Below are 16,719 nucleotides of genomic sequence, written 5' to 3' on the forward strand. Positions count from 1 at the left end.
CAAACCCAAACCACTAAAAGTTTGAGGATTCACCATAGCACATAATATTCCCAAATTCAAGTGAATTACTTCAAACTTGATTTAATTCGCCCAGGAAATAATCGTCAGACCTCCAAAGATCTTTTCTGTGTTTATGATTTTGTTGGGCAGTAACCTTCTCTTGCCCCTACTTCTAGGGTTATTTCTGCTATTCGTGATGCTACTAATACTACAACCAATAATAATAATATATAATATAATGTTAAACACCATTTTCGTGAAACAACAACCCGCTGTATTGACATCCCGTCTCATAAGACGACCATCCCTTCTACACTCTTGTGTCAAGGGAAAAATGCTGCTGCTTCCACATGACAAACATGTTCCATTGCCTAAATTGATATAAATTAATTAGCATAACAAAATCACTTGGCCTTCTTCAGTAAAAGGAGATCTGAAAATGCCTAATGCATCGGAAATGAAAGAGTGAGTGCTTACCAAGTCATTCGCAGACTTCTTTTTTTCTCAGTTTACACAGATGTTGGAGGAGACACATTTTTATAAATAAATTCTCTTGCTCCTTAAATTATTGATTTAGCTTTATCCAGATATCCCAGACTTAACATCTTCTAATCTGTTTATTTTTTAAACTTTTTTCTTCATTAGACCGACATCCAGTTTCTGAGCAGTCAAATTCAGCAGCAAATGTGAAACTTCAAAGAAGACAGTTGTTCTTTTACTTGACATCTCCAGGGAAAAGACAACATATAACTTTTCTCTTTTGGATTTATAGAGCGTACGTCCCAGCTTCCTCTGATGTCACTTCCTGTTTCAGAAGTGGAATGCAGCTAAGACTAGCAGATCCCCCACATTGAGGCAGGTGGTGATATATTTTGTCTCTCCTTGGTCCATGGATACATGTTGGCCGGGATTCCTCAGCTACAACCTTCTTGAGAGCCTCAACATCTGACATCCAAGCGCTTGGACTGAGGGGTGGGTGGAGATCCTGCTGCTGTCTGTGATGGAAGCAGGAGGGATCGGAACGCGCCCTAGGACTCAAGACTTCACTCGCTCCTTGCGCACCCCGAGACCTGATCCTTGCTCTATTCTTCCGAGTAACACGGTCTGATTTTAGAAGTTTGTTGTTGTAAATGTAAATCCGTATTTGTAAAGCGCAAACTACTCACCCGCGAACTACTCACCCTTACGGGTCTCAAGGCGCTATGGGTCGTTGTGGAAATTAAGTGAGCTATTGCCCAGAGTCACATGGTGCTGAGCTGAGCTGCCACCAGAGCCGGGGATCGAACCGTGAACCCTGTGCTCCAAAGTCAGCTGCCCTGGCCACTGCACCACACCTCTCCACTGTTGTTGACAATTTAAAAGAAATTACAAATAGGTAAAGTAGGCAAACTGAGATTATATATAATATAATGATAGTCAATTGTGTTTTAAGTTAGGATTTTTTGACAGTGTTTGAAGCAATGACGAGGAGTTTTTTATCAGCCATACTTCCGTTTACAAAAATGTATTTTTATTATCAATATTATGATGCATTTAACATGTTTGTATTGCCTATATGGCAAATAAACTAACTAGAAATAAACTTTAAGCTTGACTGAATATTTAGAACGTCTGTCAAGTTTATCAGCTGCGTTAGCAGTTTGACCCACTTTGTACACAAGGTGCCAACTTCAACCTGAGGTGTCTTCTAGGCACTGACACACACCGGATGTTGGAACCCACTGCTTCCTGGTAGTACAGCCTCCAGGACCATTGCAGAGCCTGTGTGAGGAGCGCCCTTTGCACCTGTGAGCAGGGCACTCAGGTTCAGTGAAGGAGTGAACCGGGGGCAGACGCCGCCTGCCCCCCCCCCCCCTTCCCCCGGGGCCCGGGGCCCCAGCAGCCCCAGACGCAGCCTCTGTGCGCCTCATTGTAATCCCAGCTCCGCATTCCTGTCGGGCACAGCTCCCAGCACAGAGGCCGCTGCTATCTGGAAGCCTCGCCAGGAATGTGCCCAGATAGCATCTCCCCTTCTGCTGCACAAAGGAGCAGAGAGGGCCAGGGAGGCAAGAGAGAGGGGGGGGGGGGCAAAGGTACATCTCGCCCAGGGCGCCCTCCAAGGCTTGGAATCGACAAACACTGAGCAAGGAAATGTGTAATAAGGAAAGCAGGAAATACCCTCTCGTGACCCGGAAGGGAAGTGATATGCAAACACGGGGATCCCAGGCATCACATTTCTGCGCTCCTGGAGAAAAATCTGGGGTTTCCCTGTTTTGGAGAAGAACAAAAATAACCTTCCACTAAGCTAGCACCGGCCCGCCCCCAGCAGAGGCCAGTCTGAAGACACCTCGGATTCGAGCTGGACAGACCGGGCCTTGTTTCCCAACCCCATGAAAAGAGGAGCGGAAAGAGCTCTGCAATAAAACTTCTGTTTCCACTAGCAGATTGTTTAGTTCTCCATTGAGCGCATTCTGCAGCCTGCTGGGGGTTCACCCTGGCTACAGTGACCAGCCGCCACCCAGGGTCTGCGCCCCCAGCTCGCTGCGGTTAAAGTTCTGTCACTGGGGTTTTTTATTCGGCTAAAAACCGAAGGAGCTACCGACAACATGAGCAGTCAGTGCACATTGTTGTACCTATAGAACTACAGGTAACATAAGCAGTCAGTGTACATTGTTGTACTTATAGAACTATAGGTAACATAAGCAGTCAGTTCTTTGCAAAAAAGAGCGCGTGCACTTTGGACACCTTTAGTAGAGGGAGAAGCAAGCAGCGCTCAGGTGAGCTGGCGGGGCACTGGGGCAGCCATGTTTGTGGGCATGCAAACAATGGGCGCCCCTCTCAAACAGGAAGCAGGAGGGCGACCACTGACCCAGGACGGATCCTATCACTTTAAGAAAGCATCAGCGATGGGACGAACGATACGGTTACTTTAGGGGGTGTAATCAGCAAGTGAAGGATCAACCTATTTGCCTAACGGATCAAGTGTCCTAGCGGAGAAGGTGGCAAACAGGTTAAGTTTCACAGATTCCACTTTGGCTCATCCACTCTGTCTGTCACTGTGCAGGGCTCAGGGCTGGCTGCTGCAACAAGCAAATTACTGAAGCAAGTGACAGCTCACCATTATTCACCATTGTTGTTCACCTACAGCTGGAATAGTGAACATACAGAATTGATTCTTCGAATGCACGCCTTCTTACACTCTCGCCTTGCTTGTAAGAGATTGCGGGGCATATTACCAACAAGTAGCGATATTTATCTCTAAATAGTCTTAGCGACTATTTTTTTTATCGCTGCTTATCGCTGGATATGTTAGCGGAGAAAACATGCTATTAGCAACGTTTTTCTCCATTGTGCTAAAATATCCAGCGATAGCGGCAAAATGCGTGAATATCGCTGAGAATACAGCGATATTCACGCATTAGCGACGAAATGCTCTTAGCCATGTTATCCACCTCCCATTGGATAACATGGCTAAGAACTGGTCTGAGCAGGCGTTGGTTTTTGGCGATAGCGGGAATATTTCCATCGCTACGCCTGCCTTGCTAATAGGCGTTAGCGACTGCTTTCAGTCGCTAACAGGTTGGGTACGCCCACTTTGTATGTCATTAGCGATAAATATCGCTGACATGCAAAGCGGGCCCCAAACCGCTCGCTATCGCCTAAAAGCTGTTGCTAACATCAGTTAGCGACAGCTGGCTAATAGAGCGATAGAATTATCACCGCTTAGCGGCCGAAAACAGCCGCTAAATCGGCGATAATTGCCTATCGCCACTCTTGGTAATATGCCCCTGCATTCGGCTAAAGATGCTTTTTTCGTGGGTTCATAACGTACGTTTTCACAGGCCCTGCAAAGGTGTGTGTTCTGTATTAGGCCTGGTGCAAGGAATACGTTTAAAATAATGTCACTGCACCACTTAGATACCTGAACCAAATAAGCAGCTTTTTTTTGCATCAGCAGTGGAACTGCAAAGCTGCAGCTCTGGGCCCTGGAGCTGCAGTGTATTTTCTGAATCGACTTTTGCACTGAAAGTAAAAAACCACAATCCTTGTTGGGGAGGGCAGATGTCTTTTTTTCAGCAGTTGGTGGGGCAAATGCAATTGATTAGTCCTTAATTGGCACGGCAACTCATTTTTGGGGACCAGCACTTATTTTTCCAGACCAGACATTTACCAAAAGCAACAGAGGGAAAAACGCAGAAATTGGAATGACGTAAAAAACGTCCTAGAGGATAAAAACAGGATTCTCCAAGAGTGAGATAAACAGGCAGGGAGTGTCTTTAGACGACTAAAGTGCATGAGGTAGATTTTCGCCGCGCTGACGCGGGCTTCTGAGCAGAGCTTTGGGCACCTGCGCTCATTCTTTGACAAATTAAGCACTGCAGTTTTGGCACAGTTTGATGCAAATGGCATTTTTGCACTGGTCGGTTGGTGTGATATTGGTTTTCTTAGGTTTACTTTTCATCCCAATCTTCCCCGGAAGAGCCCAGCTCTCCCCCATTTGCGCAGCACAGGGAAGGCTTGAAAGGTTTTACGTTTGCCTCTGCCCAGGTCCTCGCTCTCTGGAGGGCCACAGACCCTCTCAGCTCCATTAACAGCTAATTGGAGAGGCACAGTGACTGAAGAGGCCAGGGTCTAAACTTTATCCTGTGTGTAGATGTTCTAGAGTGTCCAGCGCACCAGCGCCACAGGAGCTACACTGACCAAGCAGACCCCCCCCCATCCGACAGGAGCTCCCCTTACCCCTCAGATGCAATCCGGATATTAAGTTCTTCCGCAAACAACTGAAAACCTACCTGTTCAAGGTTTCGTTCCTCTCAATAGCTATATGCCTGCAGGGCCGGCCTTAGGCATGTGCAAGCGGTGCACCTGCACAGGGCCGCCAAACCCCAGGGGCCGCCACGCCAATATATATCCTTAATATAATAATCGTGGCGGCCCGAGTGGCAGGGATTTGGCGGCCTCCGGCTCTGTTCCACTTCCAAACACCCTGACCCCCTTCCTGAGCTCCGGGGGGGGCTCCGCCCCGCCTGGACCCCCTCTTCCGGGGCCCCCTACCTACGCTCCCTGCCCAGGGCCGCCATGAGCCTAGAGCCGCCCCTGATGCCTGGGACGCTCTCCCAGTAGCCGAGCTCTCTACAAATACCATCATTCATTCATTTTTGAGTCTGCCTAAAGGTACGCAGAGGCAACATTACTATCTCCTGGTTGATGGCAAGTCAGAGAAAATGAACATTTACAAGACACTACTGCTACGTGGGCAGAAAAAGAAATCCATTCACAATATATCAGTTTTTAACCTGGTACTACTTGTATCAACCATATAACAGGTTTTGATGCCCATTGATTCCCCGGCTCGTTGTTTGGTGCCACTGGCAATGCCCTTGTTACCCCTAATTCCGGGGGTCTAGAAGGCTGGAGCAAGAACAGGAAGTAAACAGGAGTCTAGGAAACATGTTAACTTTGTACAGGTTCTACTCCTCGCACTTACCGTAACCCACAGTGGTAAAATTCCTTGAAACAGCCGAGGCCCGCTTCAAAACATCGAAGGAAACGAACAATATCTAGCAGTACCGTAAAAGGACTAAAGGATGAACCCAACGGTACCCCTGAAGACCAAGCTCTAGTGCGACACCTTGACTCTGTCTTACATCGATTATCACTGACTATACAACAGGGACACCCCGAACTGTTATTATAATTTAACCATTCTCTCTTGCACACAGGCGCACTCTACTATATTACCCCTTGGCCGGCATCGAGGAGGAATTTATTGCCTAACTTTTTATGATAAACAGGCTGTTCAACATGATGTTAAGCTTATTTTCATTTTGTCGCTGCTATCTCACCATGTTTTTTAAGGATGGAATCATCGTCTTAACACGCACAAACTTGACTCATGTTTTATTAATCGATTTTTCTCTTTTATATTGCAAAGGTTTTAAATAACCATGCACAATAAAGTATCTATCTATCTAACCCACAGAAGCAGAAAACTAGATGCTGTTGGTGGACTAATTGTGGGACAAGGGCAAAGCTGTAATGCTGTCAGGGGTCAAAGGGCAAATGATGTCACTTCCACTCGCCCTTAAAATTTGGCGAACCCCCCTCCTTTGCATATTATCTCTTTCCACGGAGACGTCTTTGTATGTTTGACCGCCCTAACTTCCCCGATGCTCTGTACAAGCGTTGTCTTGTATTTTCACTACTGGATCTGGTTGCAATTCTCAGACTTGTTTTGACTATGAGTAAAGATCTGGATTCCATAAATCAGGGTACATGAGTGTGAAATGCCTTAAAATTAGGTATTACTGGCCCACCCTCGTCTGGAATGAATTACAAAAAAAGCAGCAAGCGTTGCCTGGCAACCAGGCTCTCAAACACAAATCATGTTTTTCTCTCTTTTTCGAAGATTGTATTGGTGGAGGTTTGTATTTCAAAAGGTTTGATTAAAGCGCTGTGGTTCTTCGCCAGAATGCGTAACGGGACTATTGTGCCAGAGTTTGTAATGTGGTTCATGTGACCTTAAGTTATGGAAGGATCCATCGACCCAATACGAGTAATTCTCAGTCCACTGTTTGTAAACACAACGATGATGATGTAATGGCGTCATTTCACGGATGTTCTTGCATGTCTACAACACTGCACCATGCACAGTACCCTTCAGTTTCAGCGAAGCGTTTCCAAACTCATAACTGACTAAGGTGTCATCAGTTTCCCCAGAATTATTAAGGACCTAATTTAGATCTCTCGCGGACGGGTTACTCCATTACAACGGGGGTGGATATCCCGTCTGCTGAAATATAACTCCAATAGGATGTAATGGAATTTATATTTCAGCGATTGGGATCTCCGTCACCGTTGTGACGTAGTAACTCGTCCGCCGAGATCTAAATCAAGCCCTAAGTTTGTATGTGCCTTGGCAATATGAGTTTTTATATTTTAATCATTCAAGCATCGCTCATTATTTCGTGCTATGTAGTGAATGAACCTTGTTCACGATTAACAAGAAGGCTGACTCTGTGTGTGTGTAAATCCTATTGTGTAAAATGCAATAATAGACCTATGTGGCTTATGAAGCACAATTGTCCTTCTCGCCTTGAGGGCATCATAAGGGTGTTTTGTGCAAGCTGCTATACAACTGGAGCAGTCGACGCGCTGTCTCAAACATCCCGGTCATGGCCGGTACCACCGCTTCTAGTCTGGCCAGCACATAGGGTGGGGATTTTTCTGCAGCTCTGCTCCCACTTCCATGCGCCACGCCACTTTGAGGACATGGGGGTCTGTCTATGGAGAAAATATACCTAATGTCCCTCACGTGCTTCGAGTTTCCCCGCAGCACGTGGAGGGCCCTTGTTGGAATTTCCTGTCTAAGACCACCATGGTTTACATGGTGGACATAGACCGGCGTAATGTCCGTGGTCCACCCGTCCCTTCCGCAGAATAGATTTCCTGAAGGCCGAGCCAGCTGCGGCTCAATCGTCAACAAAATCCACCATCCCCCAATCTCCAGATGAGGCGGGGAAACTGAAATGTGGACAGATGGGACATCTCCAGATGTTTGATGGATGTTCTGGTACTGCTCAATGAAGCCCCCGTTAAAAGTGATCAGTTTTGAGTGTCATTCATGGCACTATCAAAGAGAATGAAATCACACTTACCCGTAATGTCGTCTCCCCACATTTTCTCGTCTGTGTCGATCGCAACCATCCTTGATCTAATACCTGCTAGAAGAATAGCATGGTGAGAAAATTTGTAAATTCAGAGACCCTTATTACCTGATCCCATTCCACCCTCAAATCCAAAGAACTCCTGTCCAAAGGCTGCAACATATGCACAAAAAGTACTTCTGGGCGCTACAGTCAACAGACAGCTCTTGTCTGGGTGTAAAATATGGATGCGTGGTAGGCTACAGCAGAAACCAGCATAGACAAGATAACTTTGGTATGTTCTACTATTGTAATGTCCTCATAGCCTCACCTTATTTGTCTGTGCTGGTTCCCGCCATCGAAAATGTACAACACACGGGTATCACCTACGTAGACAGGGGAGGCTGTGGGCAAAAGAAAATCTTACATTTTAACCACAAGATTTAAGAGTTTTGAGCCTGTAACAAAATGCAGATTCAGGCTTGGATTAGGTATGCACCAAAGTCCATGAGGTGGTTTTGCAGATTTCAATATATCTGAAAGAAACTTGAGTGCAGCTATGTTGGCTGTGGCAGAGTGAGCATTGACACGCTCTAAACCTACTCGCCTCCAGCCATCTTCAGCAGCAAGCTATGCTTGCCCTTTGACACCCACCATCATGATGATACTACTTACAATGCTTCTAATAGAAGGGCTTATTTCATCAGTAAATACAACTGTGAACAAACTGCTTCATCCAGTCATAACATTATGCTTCTGAACTACAGAATAAATCTTCTTTAACCCCTTAGCAGCGGCGGCTATTCCGCTGCAGTGCTAAGGGGGAGGGGGGGGCGAGCGGCGCTTGCGTACTAGTGACGGAACCGCTCCGTCATGGTCCTCGGGTGAGCTGTGTTTATGACGGAACGGTTCCGTCACGGCCCCGCCCGCCTAATAGAACGCTCAGTGCAGGCGCGGAATTCGCGCCGCAAAGGCGCGGCGAGCGGGCCGTGACGGAACCGTTCCGTCACCAGCACAGCCCACCCGAGGCACGCAAGGGGTTAAAAAGTCACCAAAGAGTGTATAGTCAAAGGCCACACAGATATGGCTAGAATGTTCTTTCTCTCCAGGCAGAAGGTGCAAGGCTCTTGGGACATCCATCCATGCATTTATTTTGTAGTTTTATGATGAATTGCACAAAACCTCTCGGTTACTTCAGAGTACAAGAGGAAGAATGGAACAGTGTCCAGTGGCAGAAAAAAGGGATAGGTGGGGAGTACATGTCCAATCAAGGAGGGTGGACTGGCGGACATTCTTTTTGTAATGGAAGTATGATGCCGGGTAAAAACATTAGAACGGACACACTGATGGGGACTATGAATGTTGCTCTCCGGGCAAAACACGTGAAACTGTTACAAGAACTCAGTTTCTTCTGGATCTAAACAACCTTCCTTGCTAAGGTAGTTTCAATAAAAATACTCTAGAAAATGTGCATTTTCAGAGCACACTACAAAATGGGGTCAAGTGAAGGCCTCAACAAAATTTCTAAGGGCAGATTGGAGTTCAGGGGTAATAAGTAGGCAAGTAGACAACTTGGTTGAGCCCAGCAAGTCCCAAGTGGGCCTGAGCACCAATTCCTCGCACGAGTCAAAAAGTAATACAAAATACCCATGCACCCAGTTCAAAAGCTTCTGAGCTTAGCTTGTTGTCAACCTCTGGCTGAGTAAGAGAGAGGTTTAGAGAATACATCTTTTCTGTTTAGTGGGAAATGTTATGGAAACAGTGTAGAATTGCATCTTTCTTTGTCACGTCAGCAACCCACTGGTTGACAGTAATGTGATAGCAGTTTTGATATAAATGGAATATCCTCTTTACTGCGATAGGAGGAGGGAAAAGCGTGAGTGACTGCACTCTTAGTCAACCCCCTTCGGCACCCGTGCCTGGTTGGTAGGTGGAGCAGGCCCTCCGGCACATTTTACTTTAATTGGTTCTGAGTTTCTGAAGGAGCTTCTAGAAGATTTATGCAACAACCGCCTCTCCAGGAACTCTACTGTTACAGTGCTCTTTAAAAAAAAAGCCTTTATTGGGGCAGGAGTTGAGCGTGAAAGCAAAGAATTTTCCGTCGAATTATGAGACTTACTGTCAATAGAAATTCAAACAAAGTAGTTTTAAAAACTGTTCTGGACCTGAAAACTACAAATTAAAGGTTCTGTCATGGATCTTAGAATGAACATCATACAGATTTGGTTTGTGGGTCTTGAACTATTTGAAAGATCTTCTGATGAGCTGCTTCAAACTTTAGATCTAGTCTTCACAGCTGTGGAGAGGACCACGTCCCATCATCCAGACTGTAAACTAGGTCCTTCTGGAAATGAGAAGACCAATGGGACAGGGAAGACCCTCTGTTGCTAGGCAACATCAACTCCATCTTTATCCATTCTTGAAGGAAGGCATCTTGCCAAAGAATGGTCCTGATGAGAGGTCTGGTTTAGATATCTCCTTTGTCTCGGTCCTGCACATCACCTGATGGACAAGGAAGGATTTGAAACTTCCTTCTTCCGTGTCGGACATATTTGAATCAGCTTCCTTCACCATGCCTGACAATAATATCTCCTTCCAAGAGTTGTAGGGATATTGGTATAATACCTACCAGAAGACATTGTGAGGACAATTTACAAATAGTTGGCTTTCTAGTTGGGTTCCTTTGAAACTTCACTTATTTCTGCTGGTACCACATTTCCAGGAATCTCTTGCAAACCATCATAGCTAATTGTTACAGGTCCCCAAATTCCACACAACAGGCCAGGTACTTTTCCAGCTCTCATTCTGAATGTAGTTCACAAGAAAGTGTCAAGTGTGCAAAAGTGTTTTTTTCAAATTCCCGGATGAGATTCAGGAGCCATGGGGCCAAGCCACAAATTTCAAGGTGATGTCTTAGACCCAAGTGCGCCTGCGTGTCAGTGACCAAGGCCTTCTAGTGAGCCTGAAGCCTTCACCTCGGTAGGCATTGGGCAGCCTGAAAGGAATGGATGGGCTTGTTTCCTGGATTTCCTTGACTGGAGTCTTGTCCACTCATGCTGGGCACAGCACGTCAGTCTTTATAATGTGGATCAGCCCAATAGACCTGGGAAGGTTTAATGCAGTGCCTCACATGCTAATTGATTGTGGCACTGGTCACAGGTTTTAATTTCTTGTGGGCATCCTGAACACCAATGATTTCAAACAAAACTTTTAGTCCTTAACCCCTCCGCTGCGCTGCACGTTCCACGCTGGTGCGGAATGTTCTATTGCACGGGCGGGGCCGGAACATTCAGCGGACATGCGCAGCACTACCGAGGTAGTGCACGCGACATCCGCTGAACGTGGCCAAAAATGAAGGGGTTAAAGAAGGCTGCAGATGAAGAAATCCTGTGGGAACAGGAAGATACACAAAAGAAATTCTGAAAAGTGCCCCTGCTGTGAGCAAATGTTGAACCACAGACAGAAAAAGACCGAAGGGAGATTAAAAATAGTGCAATATCCCCCAGGCAATATATTTATTTAGTTATATATCTGCTGTCATGTGTATGGTGCCGGTATGGAGTATGTCCATGGCACAGGGGTAGCAGCACCAGCAGTAACTATGGGCTGAGGTGATTTGACAGATCCATGAAAAGATAGAATAAAAGCTAAATTAGTGGGGGAAAAAAGTCCTATGTCAGCAAATCTTGAAGTCAACAATATCAAAAGCTTGCATGGAAGGGAAAACAGTCTCTTTCTTGGGGATGGTAAAAAGTAACTTCTTTTGCCAGCGGTGTGGTGAAGGTTTCAATTCCAGGATGCCCAGTGGAGGTCTTAAAAGGAAAGATCCATGCTGAATTGTCTGGATAGCCACTGCCTATCGAAAGGACTCCTATCGAAATCAATTTTGTGTGAATTTATCTTATGAAATAGTCTTGCGGATTTCCGGAAAATCTAGCATCGCTCTGACTCTCGTGGACCAAGGTTAGTCACCGTTGACACTCTGAGGGTGGAATAGGGTTAGTTAATAAGGTTGTACTCAGTTACCGGAATGTTCTCACCTGCAGTATCTTCTTCTAGTGGCGTAATAGTCATTAATTAATACAAATTGTTCATGGAATACATTCAAGATGGAGGAAACCAGCACAGACAAGATGGTGGAGAGGACATAGACACCAATGGCTGTATTTAGCATCTATCACAAGGTAAATACACTGCAAGTTAAGTTCAGCCTGGCTGTTTGCTAATTTGTCTAAAAAAAACACAAGGCATGCTCAATGACTTTGGGTAACGAACTGGGAACATTTAGTCTGGCTCACAATATCAAACACTATGATGTCGTCGATGACTCACATCACACACAACATTACAAGACAATGAATTTGGAACTCACAGTCGGATTGCCTGAGAGCGGATCTGTTTCCATTATACTCTCCCAGAAGCTTCATCTCTAAAATATAAAAGACAGATCCCTGATCTCAGAATCAGAGCATAAACCCCAAACATCGACTTCATATTGCAAGACCAGACTTATACCGCAAGGAACTTTGCATCGACCTGCAGCCCAACTTGGCCTGAAGTCCATGACAAGGCCCCTTGCTTTGTAATGGTTTCAGATATACTCAATTTATTGGTTGAGTTTCAAAATACTTCTTTTTATGTCTTTAATGAACAATAATATGCATGTTGTATGGTTTCAGTTGCCCAAAGGCGTGCTTCGCTGAGATGGCAAGGACTTGGGTTATTCGGCATGCAAGTGCGGCAAAGAAACACATGAATAAGCATTTTTACTTTATCTTTTCTGAAAGTTTGTTTCAGGTCGGGTTCAACACGGCCACAATTGTACTGTTTTCAAGTTTATACACATTTATTTGCACAAACCTGGCCAACAAGGCTTTGGTTACAACTTAAGTAATTCTGGAAGAGAATTCACTAGCATAATTTGCTACATCAGGGCAAATAACACAGTGAGTGGAAATTTGCTGGTAGATTTTCATCAAAGTTTATCACCGTCTCAAGAAATCAAAGGATTTTCCTGTTATTACAGAACTCTGAATTATGCCTCAATTTGGTGACATGGACCGCCTCGGTAGGGTAAACAAAGAGTGCAAATACAATTTTCATCAATTTTTACATTACCACTTATTAAAAGATGCATGGAAATAGGACAAACTCCTGTGCTTGTTTGGGCATTTACCACCATGCCCTATGTGGTAGTAATTACCCAGGCATAGCCGTGTGCTTGGATTAATACTATGCATAAACTGGTAAAATATACTTTGCACCTATTATTCCCTTTTTTTCTCACATGCAATAATCATGTGTAAAAATACACCTCATGCAGTTACAAATTGTATTTCTTTTGGGGTGTTTTTGCACATTTTAGTAGCACAAGTATCAGAATGAGTCGGGCACCAATGAAAGGCGTTTGTTGCATGAAAAATAAACACCAATGGATTTAAAGTGACATGCATCCCTCAGACGTTAGAAAAAAGATCGCACCTTAGAACTGGTGCATGAATATTTTTGTGTAGATGCTGAAAGTCACCGTCACAGGGGTGTTGAAGTTAAGTCCAGGAGGGCCGGTCCATGACCGATTTTTAGGCTACCCACTGGAGGTATACTTACATAACATTAATATAAACAGGAATGTGTATAGTCCATGGGTATCCTGAATATTTGGCATGGATTCAGCACTCCCAGGCCTACGTTAGACACCCCTGTGCTACAGCATAAACATAGTTTTCCCTTTATAGACTGTTCTTGCAGTGAAGGCGGCCAGCTTTGCATCTTATACATTGTACACACCCTCTCTTCAGCGTTAATTATGTCACACTTAAAGAAACACTTGACATTCTAAGGCAGATCTCAAAATGTTGCATCCAGTTCTGCTCCCTGGTGAATTTCCCAGTTTGGGAACCGAGAAAAGAAGTTCTTGATTCGATGTCAGGCTCGCGTTATCCTTTCACTATCACGACGTAAACAGCAGAAACATCTCTCTGGTTATTTTATTCTAAATATGTCTGTATATTGTCTAAATAAAAAAAGCATTCCTTAGGTTTGGACTATGATATGCAAAGCATGCCGAGCTAGATGGGAGAACATGGAAAAACAACTGGTGAAATTCCCCTGGTGCCGTCCTAAAAGCATTAGGGGAATCAGCTTCAATTGTTTTTTGTGTCTTATCCTTAAGAGATTTCACCACTTATTTGCAAAAGTTCTTCTGCAAACTGATGAAAACAAAACGGTTTAAATAAATTCCCCGACACTTCGGGTCACCGCCACCTCAGCCATGGGCGCCACAGCATGTCTTCCACGTCCTGCTGGTCAGACCAGCAGCCAGTAATTTACCACCTCCCTTTGGGGATGAAACAGTAGTGATTTGCATATGTTTGGTACCTGACTGATGTGCTACACACATATATACATATATATATATATATATGTGTGGTATACGTGCGTTCCGTAGATCACGCGCACTTCGAGGGGCCGTGAGAGGCGGAAGTTACGATATTGTATTTTAACGTTTTTAATCCCCCCTGCCCTTCCCCTTACTGTGCTCTGGTTCCGTTTCATTTCGCTGCTCTTTACAGCCACTGCCTGGTTAGCATTGGTTTTGCTTATGTTGCACACGCCCCTTTCTGGTCCCGGCTTCAGCGCTCGACCCCAGCGGTTTCCCGGAAGTGAGGCGGGACCGCATTGCACCGGGGTTGACGCTCTAGTCGGCAGATCGCCCGACCCTTTATAATCGGCTGAGGTGGCATGCTCAGACCGTGAGTATCTTTGAAGAACGCTGTAACGCTGCTATTTTGCACATTCATTTTGCTGCTATCTCCACGCTGCTAGCGGAGCTTTACCATCTATTTTAGCACTTCGCCATTAATTGTATTTTAACGTTTTTAATCCCCCCTGCCCTTCCCCTTACTGTGCTCTGGTTCCGTTTCATTTCGCTGCTCTTTACAGCCACTGCCTGGTTAGCATTGGTTTTGCTTATGTTGCACACGCCCCTTTCTGGTCCCGGCTTCAGCGCTCGACCCCAGCGGTTTCCCGGAAGTGAGGCGGGACCGCATTGCACCGGGGTTGACGCTCTAGTCGGCAGATCGCACGACCCTTTATAACGCCATGTGTCAGCGACCGCGCAGCGGACGCGCGCAGCGGGCGCGCCGTCTGCGCGCCGAAGGAGCGCCAAAGGAGGGCCCGTCTGTGCCCGTCCGTGCTCTGGCCGGGCACAGGGCCCCGACCCCTGGCCGTTTTTCCTCCCCCTCTGTCCCTCCTATACCATGCCGGTATTCCGCTGCCGACCTCCGAGCCCTTCAGGTCCCTCCTTGTGAGGCGGCCCATTCCTGGGCGCTCTCTGATAATCGGTCCAGATTATGCCCCTTCTGCAATTATCTTCTTCCTAGTCCGGCCACCCCGCCCACTCAACCCTGTAATGAGACTAAGATCATACAAGCGGGTCTGATTAATGCCAGATCTCTGGTATGCCACACGGCCGAAGTCTTTGACCTTCTTGCTGATAATGATCTCGACCTACTCTTTGTTACTGAGACTTGGATGACTGACTCCTGCTCACCGGTAGTCGAGTTAGCTATCCCTCGCAGTTTCAGAATCTGTAGAGTAGATCGTGCTGCTGATGTGGGTAGAGGCGGGGGGCTTGCCGTGATCTACAGGGATCACTGGTCTCTCACCTGCGAGCATCTGGACAAAATCAAAGAAGCCGAACTTCTCCACTTCTGCCTGGTCCTTAGTCCGCATTTTACCTTAGGCTGCACACTACTTTATCGACCACCAGGCCATGTTGGAAATTTTATTGGATCTTTGGAGGAGGTTATCGTGCCACGAGCCTTACGCTTCTCTCGCTTCTTACTGTTGGGCGATTTTAATATACATGTGGACTCTGTGAACACCACTGAAGCTACTCGTCTTGGTGAGACCTTCAGCATGGCTCACCTCTCTCAGTGGGTCGATGCTCCCACACATGTGGGAGGTCATGTTCTTGACTTGATCTGTACTAATTTTGATATTAGCCTGTCCCCCCCATTGCCTATGGTGTGGTCCGACCACTATATGATCAAGTTTGCCTGGCAGCTTGCTGAGGGTTTGAGGAAAACCCCTCCTATGGTACACCATCCCCGGATTAATATGATGTCCTTATCTGAATCCCTTGCCGACACTCGTCTGGCCCCAACGATGGAGCTAGAAACGACTGTTGACGCATTCAATTCCTGGATAGCGAATGGTGTCGCTTCCTCCACTAATGCGGGGGGCGTCCGGCGAATGCGGTCTCGTCCCTCTCAACCATGGTTCACGCATGCCCTGCGAGAACAGAAGCTGGTCTGCAAAAAACTAGAGCGAGCATGGAGACAAGCCTACCTGCCTGTCGCAAAGAAAGCTTTACGAGCAGCCCAAATGGATTACTATGCTGCGATCAAGTCAGCTAAAAGTAGGTATTTTTCGGACAGAATTGAGAAGGCCGAAAACAACAGCAAAGAGATCTTCTCAATTGTCCAAAACTTCCTATCTCCCTGTGCTGCCCAACCCCTGCTCCCTTCTTCCGCCCAATGGTGTGAAAAACTGTCCTGCTATTTTATGGACAAAATTGCAAAAATACAATCGGACTTAGAAATGGCTCAAAAGACCCTTACGACCCCTCTTGCCCTACTTGGACTGGACAGATTATGTCAACGTGACCAACTTGTTGCCTTCCTTCCGGCCTCGGAACTGGACATACGGCAAATCCTGATGGCTTTAAAATCTGGATCTCCCTCTGACCCTTGCCCTGCCAGGGTTTTGGGCGGGATAACGGACACCATTTCTCAAGAGGTGACTCACATCATCAACCTCTCCCTCTCCACGGCCAGGATCCCGAGAAGTTGGAAGGAGGCAAAGCTGCTCCCTCTATTAAAAAAGGCCGGTTTAGACCCAGCACTACCATCGAGCTATCGGCCCATTTCATTGTTGCCAGCTCTGGCGAAGGTGTGTGAAAAGGTGGCCTTTAAACAACTGGACAGCTTCATTGAGTCTTCTCACGCTCTACATCCTGCTCAGTCAGGATTTAGAGCTGCCTACAGTACCGAGACTGCTCTAGTTGAGGTATCGGAGGCTGTCCGTGAGT

The 16,719-nt window shown here is 46.2% G+C and overlaps 1 protein-coding gene across 8 annotated transcripts in view; it reads right to left on the reverse strand.

The window, feature by feature from the left end:
* The window catches only part of MEIS2 (Meis homeobox 2), a 318,037-nt gene that overhangs the window by 208,464 nt on the left and 92,854 nt on the right, over positions 1-16,719 (reverse strand). For 2 of the 8 annotated variants that reach the window (XM_078659431.1, XM_078659435.1), the window contains exons 8-9: positions 11,998-12,054; positions 7,638-7,700 (exon numbers count right to left, since the gene is read on the reverse strand). The exons of 4 other annotated variants lie outside the window; for them this stretch is intronic. In XM_078659431.1, coding sequence (XP_078515557.1) covers positions 7,638-7,700; positions 11,998-12,054 — 120 coding nt within the window. The remainder of the gene's footprint in view (positions 1-7,637; positions 7,701-11,997; positions 12,055-16,719) is intronic. 2 more of the 8 variants (XM_078659436.1, XM_078659432.1) reach the window with 1 other exon arrangement.

This window comes from Lissotriton helveticus, chromosome 9 (genome assembly GCF_964261635.1).
Source record: "Lissotriton helveticus chromosome 9, aLisHel1.1, whole genome shotgun sequence".
Classification (NCBI taxonomy): domain Eukaryota; kingdom Metazoa; phylum Chordata; class Amphibia; order Caudata; family Salamandridae; genus Lissotriton; species Lissotriton helveticus.